General features: G+C 40.9%; 1 protein-coding gene across 3 annotated transcripts in view; it reads right to left on the bottom strand.

Moving 5' to 3' along the window:
• slc25a21 (solute carrier family 25 member 21) overlaps positions 1-21,001 on the bottom strand; it is a 525,641-nt gene that overhangs the window by 84,979 nt on the left and 419,661 nt on the right. For all 3 annotated transcript variants that reach the window (XM_060829076.1, XM_060829077.1, XM_060829078.1), the window contains one exon: positions 351-434. In XM_060829076.1, coding sequence (XP_060685059.1) covers positions 351-434 — 84 coding nt within the window. The remainder of the gene's footprint in view (positions 1-350; positions 435-21,001) is intronic.

Raw genomic sequence — 21,001 nt, 5'->3', positions numbered from 1 at the left:
GAGGGTAACCACACCTCAAGCAAAGGATGGATTTGAGAAGGAGAATCTTTCATGATAGCCACAACTGGTGCTGGAATTGAACCCACGCTATTGGTATCACTCTGCATCTCAGAACACTCATCCAGCCAACTGAGCTAACTGATCTCCTTGTATTAATATAAATTACATAGCAAAATACATGTTTTGGAGGCTTGGCATTATACAAGAAAATTAAGATTGGAATAACTTTTTAACATTTTTCAATTGCTCTTGGTTTATTTACAAACTTCTTTCAGATCACATGCCCTCAATCTTCAAAAGTTTCATACCCACAAATCAACCTCATGAATAATTAGAATCAAATGCTGTACCCTTCCTGATGAAACATTGTTTTAAAGCAGTGGCCAAGACTCCTGTAACTGGTGGCATCACCTTGCCCTCTTTGAATTTGGAACCTAGGAATAAAAGAAAATGAATTTTAATAAATCCAGCTAAAAAAATGAGTTAAGTACAAGCTATCTCCATTCATTGTTGCCATAAAATAGCTAAAGCATGCCAGGCAAAAATGTATTTCCAAAGGCAAACATGAAATTGAAGTTCATTGATATGTACTCATCTAGACCAAAAAAAAATCAATTCATAAAGAAAATACCAATTTAAACAGTATGACAAGAAGGTGCTAAGTGGTGGATTGTGTTGGCATGGAGTCAGTATCTACTACAAGCAAAATGTATTTGCATAGATACTGTGTAGCAGCAAATAAACATCCTATTGTTTGCTCTCCAGATAAACAAAATCATGACTGTATAAATCTAGGCATGGAGAGTTGAGATATTATTCTTTTAATTTCTAAAAATGGCTTACAGAATCCAGTAATCATAAATGAAAATGTTTATCCTTGTTTGATTTAAATTATAAAATACATTAAAATTCTAGATTTCTTAAAGAACAAGTATTTTGTGTAATGTCACAAAAAGTTCTGTAACTGGTCAATGAATACCTATTACAACTCAGAATTCCCCATAGTCTCCAATTCAGGAGGAGGAATTAACTCATGAAATACATTTCTGAACTTAAGTCAATTGGCTAGGGGTAGTTGGCAACAAGGATTGCTAGTTGTAAAGTTCACACAGCATTTTTCACACTATAACTGAGTTGAGATGTGGCATGATGTGCTGTGGCTGCTGCTTGGCTGATACCAGCCTCCATGGACAGAGAATAACAAGGGACATGCACTGAGATCATGGTGCCCAGCGTGCAATATAGAGATCCTTTGGAGTGAGTGGAAGCTGGAGTCACCAGGTACCCACTCTGATTTCCATGTCGAGATTGCTTGATGTCTAGCTTTTTTTGGCTAGTTATGATAGGAAGCTGAGTATTAGTGAGGTGAGTTGGACCACTAATAGGTGTTTGTCATGCTATAACCTTCCTTAATTTGCAATTCACTATTGACTGGCGAGGAACTTGCCATGCTGCTTGTCAAAAAATTATAAGACGATGTGCGATGTTTCCGATTTTGAACTAGGCCTCACCGGACTCTTTGTCCAATTCTGCCCCAAATCTCAACATTGCCTACATCACTTAGACATTTACAAGACTCTACCATTAATAGGCAACATTTAGAAACAAATCTTATAGATCAAAGAGAACTGATTGTGAAACAAAACACAGAATGCTTTTGTGGAAGGAGTACCTGCAAAAATGAAAACAATTTGCATTTTTCAGATTTGTCAACCTAAAAGTGATACTTCATTATTTGCCTTCAACTTGACTCAAATCATAAATCAATACATTAATGAATTACATTTCAGACCAAGTTCAGTATATATTGAATGAAAATGCAAACAAACTAGGCATCTTGAATTTGCATGTTTGTGTTTTAAATGCCAGTGTAGAGAAAATAAAATGGCACGATTGAAACAAATAAACCAAGTCAATTTTAACACCACAACTTTGATCCATTCTTAAAATCTTTCAATTTAGCAATAGTTGAAAGCAATTCTTCTTTAAAATAGTGAATACAGCAGGGTTAAAACAAAGAATGCTTAGTTCCTGTAAATAATGGGGAGGGTAAAAAGGTTCTTTTGATGAATAGGGTGAATAGATTGGTGAAAGGGGTCAGGATTGATTTGAGCCAGTTACTGTAAAGGACAGTTAATTTTCCAGAATATTTCAAATTCACACCACTAGGAGAAGAGTATTTTGACGCCAGCACAGCTGTCAAAATTGCATATATTTACTTAATTTCCGCATGATCATTATTAAATTTGGTACTTAGTTCTTCAACTGATTCCTTTCAAAGTATGCAAAAGTTGAAATTAATCTGTTTCCCTAGTATGGCATTGGTCAATAGAAACCATAATCCAAAAGGTTTGTTTTTATAAATACTGCAGACAAGTACTACTTTTACTGTGGTTGGAAAGGAGCCATTTTTTGAAGAGTCTAATTAACTCCATAAATAGTGAACTAAGGCTGACCAAAATTGTTTACAGAACCCACAGGGGAATCTGTTGGTTCCTGAAGATTTATCATTTTGCATGTTGTAAAAGGTTCCTTTGACAATTGTACTCAAAGCTTCAAATCATCCAATAATTAGTGAAATACTTTCAATGACAAACAAATTAAACATGAGTAAGATTAATTGCAGAAATATGTTGTCTGGTTCAAAATTTGTTCACTAGCGTGCCACTCAGTTTCCTATCTAAACAAATATCTATTTATTAAATATCTTACGTTCAAAAAGGATTAACAATTGCATTGAGAAGTATAAATCTTCTGTTCACTTTATAAATTATTTATTTCTCACATGACCTGTTTATGTATTATGGTTTCTGCTACCAAACTTCCTCATTCCTCATGTATACAATTAATCATCAACAAGCCTTACTGAGATGCAGAATGTATATAAGATTCAGAGTAGCTCATTTAACTGCCAACACAAAAGAAATAGCCAAAGCCTCCTCTTCACCAAAGTGTAGATGTTTAGTGAACTGCAACAAACTTAACAGGCTAGTTTATGCACTTTGAGTTGATACATAGTAGTTTTGGCATTCAGTTAACATTGTTCTGCATATCGTCTACAAAATCATCTGTAGTACACTGCAGATTTTCAATTTCAGTCTGTTCCTGGCAACAAGTTGCATGCACACTGAAATATGTTCATGCACGGGGTGCTAAAGTCTCACAACCTGGATTGCAGTTGTCTTGGAATGCCTTTGCCATTGGACCAAGGCCATTCTCTGTTGAGCCCATATGCAAGGCTTGTGCAAGAATTAGCCCACATTGAAAAAAATGTACAAGAATCTTCCACTCATTAAACTGAACCATGGGACCTGGAACATCAACACCTTCATGGACAACTTTAAGAGATACAGATCTGAGTGTCACATTGACATCATAGCTCATAGTCCCTATGAAAAAAGCATGGCAGCAACATTACAATGTGAAGTGTTGGGTGATTGAGTTCAGTTTCCGTTATGCCATATATTCCCAAATAGACCATGTCACCATGCAATCCCTCTAGACCTAGCTTTCACTAACATCTTTGTCAGTTTCCATGAGTAGTGTGTTTTAAACAGAATAGCCACTAACCTCCTAACCATTGCATGATCTGACATGTCGATGAAATATTGGTTACATTTGAATCCGCAGCTACATCTAAGAATTTCCCGACATACCATAACAGATTTCATCCTACACTCAGATTCACCTTTGAAATGCAGCAGTTAAATCAATTTCCTTGATGTGCTGGTTGAGAAATCTGTTCACTACCACCTACCACAAACCTATGAGCCCTGGTCAATAAATGCCTTGGGGCTCCTACAGTCCCATGCATTACAGCATCAACCTTAGTGGCACCTCATGTCTGGAATCATGTACTCAACATGTAAACCTGATACTGAGATAGTGCAATTCTGTGTAATGACGAGACTGATCAAATCTTCCATGAATTTGCACTGTGTATTGAACCAACTCACAGAAGGGCCATTTTCATGCCTGGAAAGCCTACTACCCTGAAAAGGTAAGCTGTCTCAAAAATTTGAGCAAAAGATACAGTTAACTGTCTTACACTGAAACTTTGCAGTAAAGACACAAGTGATATTTGCCACTAATAGGATGCTGCTATCAAGCTAAAAGGATGTCCAGCCCACCACACAAATTTGTGCTAGTTTGATGTACGCCATAGTTCGCAATAACTGGCAGGTCACATCAAACAACATCTCCCTTTGACTGTCACAGTAAGCGTGTGCCAACCATGCTCACCCAGTCCCTGTATGCAAAATTCAAACACGGTGTCCAACATGAGATGTGATTATACCATTGGCAACATTTACTAAATATTTAAACTCACCAAGAATTATTCAAGAAATCAGTTTCAGATTATCAGTTGTGCTTGTAATTTGATTTACATGATTGTGGTGTAAGGTACATTTAGTTACACAAAGGATTCTGTCCTTTTTCAGCAAAAGAATATGTCCAAATATTGTACACTTTCACTGAGGATAGAGCGTAGAGACAGGAAATCCTTGTTCTATCCCCATACTGAAGTCTGACTTATCATGACTTGCCTTGTTTGAATTTTAGCCATTAAGTAAACACATTAAGAAGGCATACTGCATCTCCATGCCAACCACAATACAAGCAAACATCATTCTCTTCTCATGCTATATAAGTTATTGTTTCCTTTCTAAAGTTGGTTTTCTTGAACTGCAATCCTGCTCAGTGCGTGACAAAATATTCTGATATCATGCCTCTTTTCGGCAATGCTTTAAGTACTGTACAATCAAAAATTATTGACAGTGTGTTCAGTTGTGGGACCACACTTTATGAAGAATTGTAAAGTCTTAGGTGGAGTGCAGAAGAGATTTGCCAGAATGGTGCCGGAGATGAGGGACATCAGTCACATGCAGAGATTGGAGAGAATGTGGCTTTTCCTTCTTAGGACAGAGAAGAGGAGATTTAACAGGGATGTTTAAAATCATGAACAGTTGTGATAGAATAATTAAGGTGGATCTGTTCAATGGCAGAACAATCAGTACCAGAGAGGACAGATTTAAGATGATTGGCAAAAGATAGAAAGAAGGGAAAAAGTGAGGACTGCAAATGCTGGACATCAAAGTTCAAAAGTCTAGTGCTGGAGAAGCACAGCAGGTCAGGCAGCATCTGAGGAGCAGTAGAGTCTATGATTTGGGCATAAGCCCTTCACCAGGAAAGTTGGGAGGGGGAAGAGGCTGAGAGATAAATAGCGGAGTGGGGGTGGGGGTGGGGGTGGGGGTGGGTGCAAGCTGGGAAGGTGATCATTGATGCAGGGGGATGATTGTGATAGGTCGGTGTGGAAGGAGATGGACAGGTAGAACAGATCAAGAGGGCAGTGCTGAATTGGAGGGTTGGATCGTTGGGGGGAGGGAAGATTAGGAAACTAGTGATGTTGATATTGATGTTGTGCAGTTGAGAGGTTCCAAGGTAGAAAATGAAGCGTTCTTCCTCTAGTCGTTGGGAGGCTAGGATTTGGCGGTGGAGGAGGCCCAGGACTTGCATGTCCTTGGCAGAGTGGGAGGGCCAGTTGAAGTGCTCGGCCACAGCATGGTGGGTTTGTTTTGTGCATATGTCCCAGAGACATTCCCTAAGATGTTCTGCAACCTGGCATCCTGTCTCCCTGATGTAGAGGAGACCACATTGAGAGCAACGGACACAAACCTGACTGGCCCAGCTGAACTATTGTCTCAGCCTGCTTGCCCCACCGAACTTATCTCCTCATACCTTCATACTGTTCTGACCCCTTGGTCCAGGAACCGCGTACATTCAGGATACTACACACGCCCTCTATCTCCTCCATGACTTTTGTTTCCCTGGCCCCCAACATCTCATCTTCACCATGGACATCCAGTCCCTATACAGGTCCATCCTCCATGGCAAAAGCCTTCAAGCCCACCATTTCTTCCTCTCCCACCGACACAATCAGTCCCTCTCCACAAACACACTCATTCAATTGGCGATACTGATCCTCAACCTCAAACATTCTCCTTCAAATACTCCCACTTCCTTCAGAACAAAGGGGTAAACATGGGGCCCAGATATGCCTGCCTCTTCATCGGGTATGTGGAATAGTTCATCTTTGGCAGTTACACCGGCATCATTCTCCACCTTTTCCTCTGCTACATTGATGACTGTATTGGAGCCACCTCATGCTCCCATAGGAGGTTGAACAGTTCATCAACTTCACTAACACCTTCCATCCTGACCTGAAGTTCACCTGAACCATCTTGGACACCTCCCTCTCCTTCCTGGACCTCTCCATCCCCATCTCCAGCAACTGACTCAACCTGGAAATTTATTCCAAACCCACAAAATCCCACAGCTGCTTTGACTATACCTCCTCCCATCCCCCCCATAAAAATGCAATCCCTTACTTGCATTTCCTCCGCCACTGTCATATTTGTTCCAAGGAGGAGCAATTCCACTCCAGAACATTCCAGATGGCCTCCTATTTCAAGAACTGCAATTTCCCCACCCAAGTGATCAACAATGCCCTCCAGCGTTTCTCTTCCACTTCCCTGAACCCCATTATCCTTACCTATTTCTGCCACCTACAATCAGACTCCATCACCACAGATATATTTCTCTCCCCACCCCTAGTTGCGTTCTGCAGAGGCCATTCCCTCTGTGACTCCCTCATGACATCCACATCTCCCACTAGCATCCCCCCCCACCCCCCTCCTGGCACCTTCTCTTGTCACCACAGGAGTTGTAAAACTTGCAACCACACCTCCCTCCTCACCTCCATCCAAGGTACCAAAGGATCCTTTCACATCTAACAGAGATTTTCTTACACATCCAAACACCTCATCTACTGTGTCTGTTGCTCTCAGTGTGGTCTCCTCTACATTGGGGAGACGGGATGCCAGCTTGCGGAATGTTTCAGGGAACATCTCTGAGACATATGCACCAAACAACCTCACTACCTTGTGGCTGACCACTTCAACTCCCCCTCCCATTCCACCAAGGACATGCAAGTCCTGGGCTGCCTCCATTGCCAAATCCAAGCCACCTGAAGACTGGAGGAAGAACGTCTCATCTTCTGCCTTGGGACCCTTCAACTACACAATATCAATATCAACTTCATTAGTTTCCTGATCTCTCCTCCCCCCACCTCAACCCAGATACAACCCTCCAACTCGACACTGCCCTCTTGACCTACTTGCCCATCTTCCTTCCCACCAACTGCCCCACCCTCCCCAGTGCTCTATCACAATCACCCCCCACCTGCATCTACCTTTCATCTTCCCAGCCACCTTTTCCTCAGCTCTACCCCAATCTTCCTATTTATCTCTCAGCCCCCTTCACCCCACTACCTCCACCCCCTCAGTCCTGATGAAGAGCTTATACCCAAAGCGTCAACTCCCCTGGTCCTCGGATGCTGCCTGACCTGCTGTGCTTTTCGAGTGCCACACTTTTCGACTAAAGATATATAGAGACCAAAATGAAGAAATAACTTTAGCAACATTGTAATTTGGAGTGCTCAGCCTGCAATATTGTTGAGAGCATATTCAATGGTAATATTCAAAAGGAGCTTTATGAAACATCAAGTGAAAACTATTTGTGAAGCTTTGGGAAAAGAGCAGGAGAATAGAATTGGGTGGATAAATGATACAAGATGAGTCTAATCTCCTTCTCACTTATGTACTTGATAAAGCAGCTAACTCACTGCTTTCCTCCCTCAGCTTCTGCAACGAGCAGATGATTTCAATTGCCATCTCAATCGATCATGCTTCCTTTCCTCTGATTTCACTGCCCGCTTATCCTCCCTACAACCCTCTAGACACAGAAATTCCAAATCCTTATTCATCACCATTCCCTCAATCATGTCACCAAAGGTGATCTCATTATTTCCATAATGCGGTCATCCTTGATGTTACTTACTGGTAGTCGTACAATCTTCCAATTACACCAACACATAGATGGCACAAAATATGCTTCCATGCTCTGCAACAACATTTGAATTGGCATCCCACCAAATACCTCTGGAAATCCTAGCACAACATTTCTACAGGACACACTCATCCAAAGCATGTTGCCCCTTCGAAGAACTCCAATAAAACAGCCAGACATTATTTTACCCGACAAAATATTCCAAGTTCTCCTGACCACCTCAAGCTCCTTCAAGTGCACAGTCATTATCCGAGGAGAAAGTGAGGACTGCAGATGCTGGAGATCAGAGCTGAAAATGTGTTGCTGGAAAAGCGCAGCAGATCAGGCAGCATCCAAGGAACAGGAGATTCGACGTTTCGGGCATAAGCCCTTCTTCAGGAATTCCTGTCAAATCTCCTGTTCCTTGGATGCTACCTGACCTGCTGCGCTTTTTCAGCAACACATTTTCAGCACAGTCATTATCCCTCTAACAATCAATTCAAATACCATATCTATTTAATTCTGTTCATTTTAAATGTAAATGTTCTGTTCTCTCCCAAATTGTCCTAAGGTGCAACATCTGTAGGATTTTTTTGTCTCTTAAGGTGGCAGTGGTCAGCCAAATGTTTGAAATGTTGCAGTCTGCCTTGGATAGGTGCAGTCAGTGGTGCTAGGAAGGGGAGTCCCAAGATTTGACTCAGAAACAGTTGAGGAAAAGCAATGCAGTTCTAAATAGTCATTGATAGTGTAGAACTTGAGTCTTGCTGAATGAAGAGATGCCCCATTGCAGAGGGTTCAAATATATAATGTGGGGGGTAGTGTGTTGGTGTGGTTGGAGGATTGGCTGACTGGAAGTATATAATATCAAGGATAGACTTGTCTGTGATTGATTAGAGTCTAGATTAGAGTGGTGCTGGAAAAGCACAGCAGGTCAGGCAGCATCCGAGAAACAGAAAAATTGACGTTTCAGGCAAAATCCACACGCCTGACCACCCTGGCCGACCCATTGTCTCAGGCTGCTCCTGCCCCACTGAACTCATCTCCACTGAACTCATCTCCACCTACCTCGATACTGTCCTATTCCCCCTAGTCCAGGAACTTAAAAACAAGGACAGCACCCCCGGTCCTCACCTTCCACCCTACCAACATTCATATAAACTGCATCATCTGCCGACATTTCCGCCACTTCCAAACAGACCTCACCACCACGGATATATTTCCCTCCCCACCCCTTTCCACTTTCTGCAAAAACCATTCCCTCCGTGATTACCTGGTCAGGTCCATGCCCCCCAACAACCCACCCTCCCCTCCTGGCACCTTCCCCTGCCACCGCTGGAATGGCAAAATCTGCGCCCACACCACTGCCCCCCACCTCCATCCAATGCCCAAAGGAGCCTTTCACATCCATCAAAGTTTCACCTGCACTTCCACCAATGTCATTCATTGTAGCCGTTGCTCCCAGTGCGGTCTCCATTATATTGGGGAGACTGGACACCTTCTCACAGAGCACTTCAGGGAACATCTCCGGGACACCTGCACCAATCAACCCCACCGCCCCATGGCCCAACATTTCAACTCCCCCTCCCACTCTGCCGAGGACATGCAGGTCCTGGGCCTCTTCCACTGCCACTCCCTCACCACCCGACGCCTGGAGGAAGAATGCCTCATCTTCTGCTTCAGAACATTTCAACTCCAGGGCATCAATGTGGACTTCACCAGTTTCCTTATTTCCCCTCCCCCTCACCTTAACCCAGTTCCAACCTTCCAGCTCAGCATCATCCTCATGACCTGTCCTACCTGCCAATCTTCCTTCCCACCTATCTGCTCCACCCTCCTCTCTGACCTATCACCTTCACCGCCACCTTCATTCCCACCTCCATCCACCAATTGTACTCTTGGCTACCTCCTCCCCAGCCCCACCCCCCTCCCATTTATCTCTCCACCCCAGAGGCTCCCTGCCTTCATTCCTGATGAAGGGCCTTTGCCTGAAACATCGATTTTCCTGCAGGATGCCGCCTGACCTGCTGTGCTTTTCCACCATCACTCTAATCTAGACTCTGATCTCCAGCATCTGCAGTCCTCATTTTTGCCTTATCTGTGATTGACATGATGGAAATAATGAAATCACTTCTGGTGACATGGGCAAAGGGATGACAATGAATAAGGATTTATTGACAAAGCTTTGCATTTTGTAATCATCAGGACAGAATTGCAAAAATACTGGAGCTCAAAGTGACCAATAATTTATACTTCATGAGAAGGGGGTGCTGATTGGTAGAGTTTCACCAAAGGTATGTGGTAGAACTTTAATGGAAATACTCATCATTGTGTTTCATAGCAGGTACCTCATGGTATATAGTAGTCAATAACCATCTTACTGAGCTATATACCCATGCAGTAGGACACACAAAGAAAAATCTACATGTGAGAGGTGTATTTTGTCCTTTTTTAGAAGAGAGACTTTGAGCTGTCTCTTCCAAGCCAATAAAGTAAACTGCTTGTGAGGCCTTGGGGTTTTTAAAATATAAGTTGGAACAATAGTAGCAGTATAAAGGGTGGAGTCAGGCTCCCACTGAATAAGTGCTTTTAGTAGTGGTTGGGGTTTTGAAGCTGGTTGTGGAAGGTGTATATCCCTCTCTGTTGCAGCCGAAAGCTTAGGTTTGTGCTCTTTGCTGCCAGAATCACATTTGAGACAAACTGTTTTACTGACTATGCCTATGCGTTTATGGGATGCCATTGTACGAGAACAATTGCTGTTTAGTAGTTAAATGAGGTATTACACTGTTAAGTTTTCCAATAGAGTTAAAGTTGTACCAGTTCTTCTTTCTTTGATTTGTATATTAACGGTAGGGTAAGAATAAAGTGTGTTCTGCTTCAAGCCGAATAGTTTAATCTATGCAACACAACACCTTACACTTGCCTTTAAACAGATAAAAGTTAGGGTGATATACTGTATTTATGGAGCAAACCAAACCCCCTTTAAATATTCAAGAGTATTTGACTTTTGAAAGTATAGGCAATAAGGAAAAGGTGGAGAGGTGGCTTTGTTCACAATCAAAGGCATAAGTGCAGGGGTGAGTAGGGATAAAGGTGTAGTGTATCATGATGTGGAATCAGTTTATGCAGAAATAAGGAATAATAGAGAAAACAAGTTGCCAGTAGGACTCATCTACTCACCTCAAAGTGTTGTCTCACTGTGAGACAAAGTATAAATTCGGAAACAATGTAGACATGTGAGTAGACATCATTACCATAATTTACATATTGACTCAGATTGCCAAAGCTGACATTGAAGATGAATTTCCAGAGCTCACCGGGAATTGCTTCTTAGAGTAATATGTTGACTTAAGCCCTGATCTCATTGAATAGCAGAGCAGATTTGATGGGCTGATTGACCTAATTCTGCTCCTATGTCTTATGGCCTTAGGGTCTAACTTGAATTGAAATTAATATTGCAAAAATTACATCATTTCTGCTCAAGCAAGCAGCTTTAAAATAAACTCTAACAAATACGTCAAGATTTCAATAACTAATGATCACATAATTCTGACCATATCCAGGATTTTAATTTTATTTGTACTGTATTAAAAATCTGAAGATGAATATTGCAACGTGTCTCTAGTTACTCCTTTTTGATATTTAGCCTATAAAAAACTTTGATTTGTGTATAAAAGAATATTCCGTACAATCCAGCTATTTACTCTCATAATAGTTAACACATCAAACAGTGCATAAACAAACCTGATTCATATATAAGTGGAGTTGATTATATTTAGTTTTGAAATTGTTTAAGTTTTTGCAGTAACAAAAATCAATTCTTTGATGTAGACTGTAATCTTAACTTGTGCAGATTGACTTTCTGTTTATTATGTAAAGTAGTTCTCATATTTACTTTCTACAACGTTTGTACTACAGCATAGCATAAATGAAAATGTCACAATCTTGTTTTCATTAAACTAAAAGGGGGGTGTTATGTTGACATAGAAGTAAAAGAGGAGATTTAGAAATTACGTCAATATTTGTTAAATAATAAATAATGCACCTGCATATACTATCCAATCCTATGTATATTTAACGCTTACCCACATCATATAGGACTGATCCCTTGCAAATTTCTGGAGTGAGCCCAAATAATGAGTCAGTGCAGGCTGTAGCCCATGTTGAATCTGGTGCTTGTGAGGCATCAAGATGATATGGAGGAAGCAAGAAATGGTGCATATCAACAGTTCAATAGGTAAAATTTAAAGGAATGTGGCCATTTGAAGGTAAAAAGCAGAATAGGAGGTAAAAAACTGTTGCAATTTTTTATTTATACAAATTAAGCTTTTCAAGCTGGGACAAAAAATGTAAAGTCAGGAAACAGAAAATTCAGGCAAACGATGCAGTAGAGCAGCATCTGATCTCCTTGTTTGATGGCTAATTAAATACAGATGCTCCTACATTTTGTGAATGTAAGAAGAGTTTCCCGTTTGACATCCTAAGGCACTTTCTAGAAGGCAGCAGAGTGTACAGCTGTCAGAAGATATAGATATGGCCCGTATCTTAACTAACAGTACTGTTTAATAGATAGTTGACCCAAGTTTGCATGTCACAAAATTTTATCTTTCAATCTACTTAATATTTAACTTAATATTTGCTGTAACATGCTAAACTCTCACACAAGCTGACAGGTCTGAATTCTTAATGTATGATCAATTCGGAAACACATTCAAGGTGCATCTGATGCTCTTGTCACATTCACACCGAATGGCACTTTAGCAAAGTTAATGCCAGAGAAATGCAATTCAGACACCAACTTTCAGATATTCAGATGGAAAAACACATCTGTTCTTCATCTAAAATTGAACTCCATTTACACATACATGACAGTGAGCACCACTAATCTTGCCATTAGTTTGATGGCAAATGCTGCCTCAAATTTATTCCTATTTTAAATTTTGTTAATAAAATATTTACACTTAAATTGACAAATATAAAAGAAATTTAAAGTGAAGTGATCTACTCTTATCATTCACCAAACTTTGATACTCAATATTATGAATCAAATTTAACTTTTAATGGCAGGCAGATAGGTGAGGGCGAGATTAAATTTGTTTTTCTCCCTATACTTCCATCACCACCTAATGCAAACCCAGTTTAGCAAGGATTTTAGGACTTGACCAGTTTGATCACTAGTGCTACGCCAAGTCACTGTTTGTGGTGGACACTGAAATTGCCCACCCAGCATATATTCTGCACCCTTGTTACCCTCAGGACTTCCTCCAGGTAGTGCTGAACATACAGAATATGCATTCATCAGGCAAGGCGGGGAGGAGGATGGGAATCAGCAGATTTCCTTGCCCATGTTTGACCAGAGTCAATGTTGAGGACTCCAAGGAAATTCCCTTCTGACCGTATATCATTGTGCCTCCATCTCTGCTGGGTATGCCCCACCAACAGGACAAACCAAGGGATGGTAATGGTAATGTCTGAGGCATTGTCTGTAAGAAATAATACTGTGAGTATGATTACATTAGGCTGTTGCATAACTAGTTCAGGAGAGAGCTCTCCCGATTTTGGGAACTAGCCTCAAGAAGGATTTCATTGAAAGGCTCAAGCCCCAAAATGAGGAGGACTTTGCAGCTCAGCAGGGTGTTATTTGCCATTGTTGTTTCCAATGTCTGGGTAAATATGAAATGGACTGTTTGGTTCATTCCTTTTTGAGACTTGCAGCAATTGCGAGGTATATGATTATGTGCTCCTTGCATTCTGGGTACTTACCATTCACAGAAATAAGCAACAGAAGCTCGCAGCAAATGTACCTCAGTACTTAAGCCAAACTGCATTCCACGATAAACCTTCAGGTTGCATGTATACATAATAATTTAACAGCACTATTTCAGCCAGACAAAAATCTGGTGCCTTGAGGTACCTTACATGACTCCCTTCTTTCAAAATTAAAAGTTTTTAATTATAATGATTCCTTACTATAATTATTACGAAAAATCTGTGGGTGGGAGGGGGAGGTAATTGGTACAGGGGGTCTCCATGCCTGTCGCACTTTCCAGCTGACAGGACAGATAAATAGCCATCTCTAACTTTGACATCTGACAATTCTTTCTGTAGCCAGATGGGAAGAGGGACACATGAATGCCTATAGTGATTCCTTCAAAAATTGAGGAAATGTGATTTACAAACTTTCAGTCAATATTTTAAGAAATTGAACACAAACATGTTGTTAAGATGGCTGCTGCAAATCGCATGGCATGTCTTTTGGACTACAGACAGTTACTGGCGAACATTTAATTAATTATGGACTAAGTAAGGACAGCTATCTGGCAAATTCACATAGTTCATTGTTTGAGGATGAGCAAAAACAAAAAGATTTTGGAGTTTCCAGATCACCTGCCTTCACGTTTCATACTAGATAAAATGTAAATTCAATTTGTGACAAATTCAATAGAACAGCCATTGTATTATGATGGCCTGCTCCATCCAAACTAAACTGGGTTGGCTGCATTGGTGCTAAATCAACACACAGAATGTGGAATCAATATGAACGTAACATTGTTTGGAAATGACATTGGACATGTAAAAAGCCACATGGAGTGACAGCTATAATTTTGTATCTGTTTAAAAGATAAAGTTACAAGATGCAGCAAATATATCAAATCTAATAGTCATCAGCTTGAGAACTAGATTCCAAAATGAGCTGCCAATAATCAAACCAAGTAGTTAACCGGCTCTGGTTTCAAAGTTCACCTGAGATTTTTGACTACTAAAAAATACATGATCTGCTGTGAACCCTTTATTTTACAATACCCTCACCTCAACTTCAATCCATCAAATCCATTGAAGAAATCATAGGTCCAGCATGTGGGAGACAAGACATTATAAATCACTTGACAAATCTTTTGAGATAGTCCAAATGGGAACCCAAAGGTTGAATCTTAGATATTTTTTAACTAAATCAGAATTATGTCATTTTTATTTTGAAGGATTTTTATCATGAGGCTGAACAAGTTCCTTCACCATGTCTTACTAAACTCACCTCATCAGGATGTGCATTCATTTGGAAAGGCAAGGACTGATTCGGGATAATCAACATGGCTTTATGTGTGGGAGATCATGTCTCACAAACTTGATTGAATTTTTTTGAAGAAGTAACAAAGAGGATTGATGAGGACAGAGCAGTAGATGTGATCTATATGGACTTCAGTAAAGCATTTGACAAAGTTCCCCATGGGAGATCGATTAGCAAGGTTAGCTTCATTGAATATAGGGAAAACTTGCCATTTGGATACAGAACTGGCTCAAAGGTAGAAGACAAAGGGTGGTGGTGGAGGGTTGTTTTTCAGATTGGAGACCTGTGATCAGTAGAGTGCTACAAGGATCAGTGCTGGGTACACTACTTTTCATCATTTATATAAATGATTTGAATGTGAGCATAAGAGGCATAGTTAGTAAGTTTTCTGATGACACCAAATTTGGAGGGGTAGTGGACAGCGAAGAAGTTTACCTCAGATTCCAAGAGGATCTTGATCAGCTGGGCCAATAGGCTGAGAAGTGGCAGATGGAGTTTAATTTAGATAAATGGGAGGTGCTGTATTTTGGGAAAGCAAATCTTAGCAAGACTTATACATTTAATAGTAAGGTCCTAGCAAGTGTTGCTGAACAAAGAGACCTTAGAATGCAGGTTCATAGTTCCTTGAAAGTGGAGTCACAGGTAGATGGGATAGAGAAGAAGGCATTTGGTATGCTTTCCTTTATTGGTCAGAGTATTGAGTACAGGAGTTGGGAGGTCATGTTGCGGCTGTACAGGACATTATATAGGCCACTGTTGGAATATTGCATGCAATTTTGGTCTCCTTCTTATTGGAAAAATGTTATGAAACTTGAAAGGGTTCAGAAAAGATTTACAAGGATATGCCAGGTTTGGAGGATTTGAGCTATAGGGACAGGTTGAATAGGCTAGGGCTGTTTTCCCTGGAGCGGTCGGAGGCTGAGGGTGACCTTATAGTGGTTTACAAAATTATGGAGGGGCATGTATAGGATAAATAGGCAAAATCTTTTCCCTGGGGCTGGGGAGTCCAGAACTAGAGGGCATAGGTTTAAGGTGAGAGGGGAAAGATATATAAGAGACATAAGGGGCAACTTTTTCACGCAGAGGGTGGTACGTGTATGGAATGGGCTACCAGAGGAAGTGGTGGAGGCTAGTGCAATTGCAACATTTAAAAGGCATCTGGATGGGTATATGAATGGGAGGGGTTTGGCAGGATGTGTGCTGGGTGCTGGCAGGTGGGACTAGTTTGAGTTGGGATATCTGGTCCGAATGGACAAGTTGGACCGAAGAATCTGTTTCCGTGCTGTACATCTCTATGAGTCTATAATTACCTACCCTACTCCTGTTGTACCTTTCACATTCAATTTCCACAGCCATTCAGAACAACTTGCCAGTCAGTGAATATCCCAACATTCACCAAATTCATTCGCAGCCATGTCATCTTTAAACACCAGTGTGCTCTTTCACAAGCACGGTCAGTCTGGAGCTGCCATGCACAGACCCTGGCATTTGATCTGAGCATGGCTGGCACATGGAAATTGGCATCCAGCTTTGCAATCAGTGTCTTGGAGGTCCTGCTGAAGGAGTGATGGCAATGTCAGACTTAATTACCCCCAATGCAGGACCAAGAATGGAAGCCACAACATGACAGAATGACAGTCTGGTCTGACGTTGATATTTGGGAATAAAGTTCCCTCAGCGATTTGGAAATATGTATTGTACGAAGAAGGTCAAACTCCATCTCCACTCTATGAAGGTAAGGTCAACTATCTTTTATCAGGTACCTCAGATTTACTATACTCATTCCCACCACGGCTCATCCTTGACTACTCTTAAGATTTCCTGCAACATCTTCCCTCAAATAGTCTCACCCAACCCAATATCCAACAGCACTAACTCTGCATGATCTCTGCAATGCTTACTCACTCACTCACTCAGGACACCTCCCCACCCGCATCAATCCTATTATTGTGCCAACCATTTTCATGCCCCGTAATATCTGACTGTTTCTGTAACAGTTTTTGAGCAGATGATCGTGAGCCTGGACTGGAATCAGAAACTTCCCCTAATTTGTTGGCTTAAAAGAGAATAAATAACACGTCTTGGTTTTAAATGCATGAAAGCTTGCTGCAAAATTACTTAATTGTAATATATACTGCAAGGGTAAGAAATGAAAGACTTCATTCCACACAAAACACGCTGACCGCTGTTAGTAAGAGAACACATATATTCTGTCCGTGGTATCATCATTTGAGGATCCAGATCATGAATTCAGATGCAGTCACTCCAAACAGAAGACAAGCATTTTAAGCTGGAACAGTCTATGCTCTTCCTCAAATTACACAATCCCATGTTTTGTCTTTGAGGAGAGAAAATCCTGTGAACAGGTGACTCTGCTGTGCATGTAACAACCTGCAAAATGCTACGTAAATATTCATGTATGCTCTCAAAGTGTCACAGCTTTTTCCAGCTTTAACATTTCCTTAATTAGCAGAGGCTATTTTTTGTTGACTATATTGCATGTTTTGTTTTTGTTTGATAAATATTATATTCAATAAAAATAGAACTTGACCTGCAGATATATATTATTCTGTGAAATACTAAACCAAACTATTTCATATTACTGGAGGACATGACTAGGAAGAAAAAGCAGTTCCAGATCAATTACAGCATTGAACATGCTCTTTGTGTCTTTGCAAAAGATGTCATTTTAAATGACGTAGAATGGTGAGCTCGACCTACACTAAATAGTTTTTTCAGAATGAAAAGCAATTATTGAATATCTAGACTTTATAATTGTAAATAGAAATAATATGTGTTACAAGACAATTAAATTATTTCCCATCGAACTAGGCAGCAAAAAAGATTCACTTTAATCTTACTAAACCTTCTGAACTCCTCTCAGGTGAAAATAAAGTTTTCATTGTAAGCATTCCATGGAATTGACACTATTGTTGTCACAATTTTAAACTGATTCATCTTCAGCTGTATTTAATTAGTCACAACTTGATTGTTAACTCAATTCTCCAACAGCCGTGCCTACAAAAGCCAAAAAGGTATTGGATTGAATTGGTCCACATACTTAAAGGACCAATCAAAATATAATATTGAAATAGAGAGGGGAAGTGGAAACTCTTCATATTCATAGAAATGGTAGCACAACAGAAAGTTGCCTACTGAAATAACTCCGTTGAGGCCAGTATCTCATCACCAAATTACCCTTTATTTACATGACGGAAGTGCTTGTTACTGGTCCAGCTCCCTCAGAGCTAGATCTCAGATTGAACAGAAATCTGACGCTCCTGTTTATTTCTGTCAGCCAGGCTCCCTGATTGGACCAGATTAACAAACCAAATCATGGATCTCACAGTCAATGAGGTTTGACCTTGTTACAATCAGTACACCCACCATTCCTTGAGCTGAATTCTGTTGCAGTGGCGATTGTCCCAGTGGTAGGATGGGAAATGTGTGGGTGTTCTATTCCAAGGTGGAACTGCTTACCCTGTTCAACCATATGGAGTCCAGGGATCTAGTCAATCTTGGAATTGGCAGAAAATGACCAATCCTATCATTACCTCACTGGGTCAAAGGTTCAGCTGTAATTTTTAAAAAGCAGCTGGACATACAAACACTCCTGCAAGCAAGCAGCATCTACTTGGCTCTCAAAAGGATGGTGATAAGCTGCGTGGAAACTAGTCTCAAACCAATGGAGACATAGAGTCATAAAGATGTACAGCATGGAAACAGACCCTTTGGTCCAACCTGTCCACGCCGACCAGATATCTCAACCCAATCTAGTCCCACCTGACAGCACCCAGGCTACATCCCTCCAAACCCTTCCTATTCATATACCCATCCAAATGCCTCTTAAATGTTGCAATTGTACCAAACTCCACCACATCCTCTGGCAGCTCATTCCATACATGTATCACCCTCTGTGTGAAAAAAATGCCCCTTAGGTCTCTTTTATATCTTTCCCCTCTCACCCTAAACCTATACCCTCCAGTTCTGGACTCCCCAGCCCCAGGGAAAAGACTTTGTCTATTTATCCCATCAATGCCCCTCCATAATTTTGTAAACCTCTATAAAGTCACCCCTCAGCCTTCAACGCTCCAGGGAAAACAGCCCCAGCCTGTTCAGCCTCTCCCTATAGCTCAAATCCTCAAATCTTGGTAACATCCTTGTAAATCTTTTCTTAACCCTTTCAAGTTTCACAACATCTTTCCGATAGGAAGGAGACCAGAATTGCATGTAATCCCAACAGTGGCCTAACCAATGTTCTGTACAGCCACAACATGATCTCCCAACTCCTGTACTCAATACTCTGGCCAATAAAGGAAAGCATACCAAATGCCTTCTTCACTATCCTATTTACCTGCGACTCCACTTTCAACCATATGGAGCCCAAGGAGCTATGAACCTGCACTCCAAGGTCTCTTTGTTCAGCAACACTCCCTAGGACCTTACCAGTAAGTGTATATCTGCCAAAATCATCTCAGGTAACAGGAAATAGTACTCAACAGCTTGTCTCTATCTCAGCTGTGGATGTCAGGATCACCCTGAGGCAAAGTGGTAGAATGTATAATTGCAAACGCTATGATGGCACAAAATAGCCCACCTTTATTTTGATAGCACTATAATGCTACGTATAGACATATACTGTTGATCACTTTTTTATGGGAGCTGAATAGTCACGTTTTTGGGACTTTTCCATCAGATATTAGCTCATAAGGGTTTGCAGATGCTTCATTGTTAATCAATTATAACTGACGTGGAAAATATGGGCACAACATTTTTGTGTTCCTTAGAGAGAAATTACTAGTTGCATTCATTGAAAAACAGAATTATTTTGTTTTGTCAACCATTTACTTAACTAATAATCCAGAAGCCATGGGACATTGGTTTGAATCCCACCATGACAGATGGTGACATTTGAATTGTATAATAAAAAAAACTATAAAAAGCTTGCCTAGTGGCAACTATGTAACCACTGTGAATTGTTGTAAAAAGCCATTTGATGTTCTAATGTCTTTTAGGGAAAGAAATGTCTCATTCCTTCTTGGTCTGGCCGACTTGTGATTTCAAACTGTTAACTGCTTTCTGAGCAAATGGGTTTGGTAAAGAAATCCTGGTCCAAACCCAATGAAAAAATTAATTATAGGTCAGAGAATTGTAAACTCACTGGAAAGGCAACATGTGGTGTACACCCACATATCACCTTTCAGAAGGTTTTGTCTCAATAGTATCTTCACCCAAAGTATTTTATCCGCTGTAGACACACACACTGAGCTTTAGCTAGGTCTTTCCAGGATCTGCAGCACGCATGAAGCATCTAATATATTCTAAGTCAAAAATGTGTGGCTTTGTGGTGGTCATTTGTATAGACTTGTTTCCTCTAAGGACTGACAGTCGCTTTTCTCCTATGTGCCTGCAGATGTAGATCTGTAGGTTCCTCTGGAGAGAAGCAATACTATTTCTGAAAACAATGACCATTAGGACTTGCAAGAGCCTCACTCTGCCTGAAATTAGGATTCAATGAGTCTGCTACAGGCCAACTTTGCTAGTTGCTGCATTGTCCTGGCATCTCCAGCTGAAGCAGCACTATGAATTCCCTCAATATCATATGACTTTTCTCTTTCATCCTTGTCAGAGGATGAATATAGCACCTATATCTACTGGTTGGCAATTCCTCACTCTTATGCCGTATAGGTTATGGAGGATTGCACCAGGCAACAATAATCCTGGAGACAATAATCCTGGAGACAATAATCCTGCAGTGTGACTGCCTATTTGGAGCGATATCTTCAGTCCAAAGGTCCACTGTTAGCATTGTTCAAACAGGGGAGACATTGTATCTTTCCTCTGGTGCACCATGTGGGTTTGTCACAAGTGTAATCAGTCAGGTTTTCAGTAGATACCTGGTGTCAGTCAGGAATGGTCCTACAGTTGCTGAGAGGGAGCACACAGCTCTGGCACCTGAGAGTGACTGAGAACGTACAAGTCATGACAGCTTCCTGGAATGCAAACACAAATCGGCAGGATGCATTTGCAGTGGTCATGGAGTGAAAATGC

This window comes from Hemiscyllium ocellatum, chromosome 8 (genome assembly GCF_020745735.1).
Source record: "Hemiscyllium ocellatum isolate sHemOce1 chromosome 8, sHemOce1.pat.X.cur, whole genome shotgun sequence".
In the NCBI taxonomy this organism is placed as follows: Eukaryota; Metazoa; Chordata; class Chondrichthyes; order Orectolobiformes; family Hemiscylliidae; genus Hemiscyllium; species Hemiscyllium ocellatum.
Note: the sequence above shows the minus strand (reverse complement) of the source record. Positions and strands in the feature narration are given on the sequence as shown.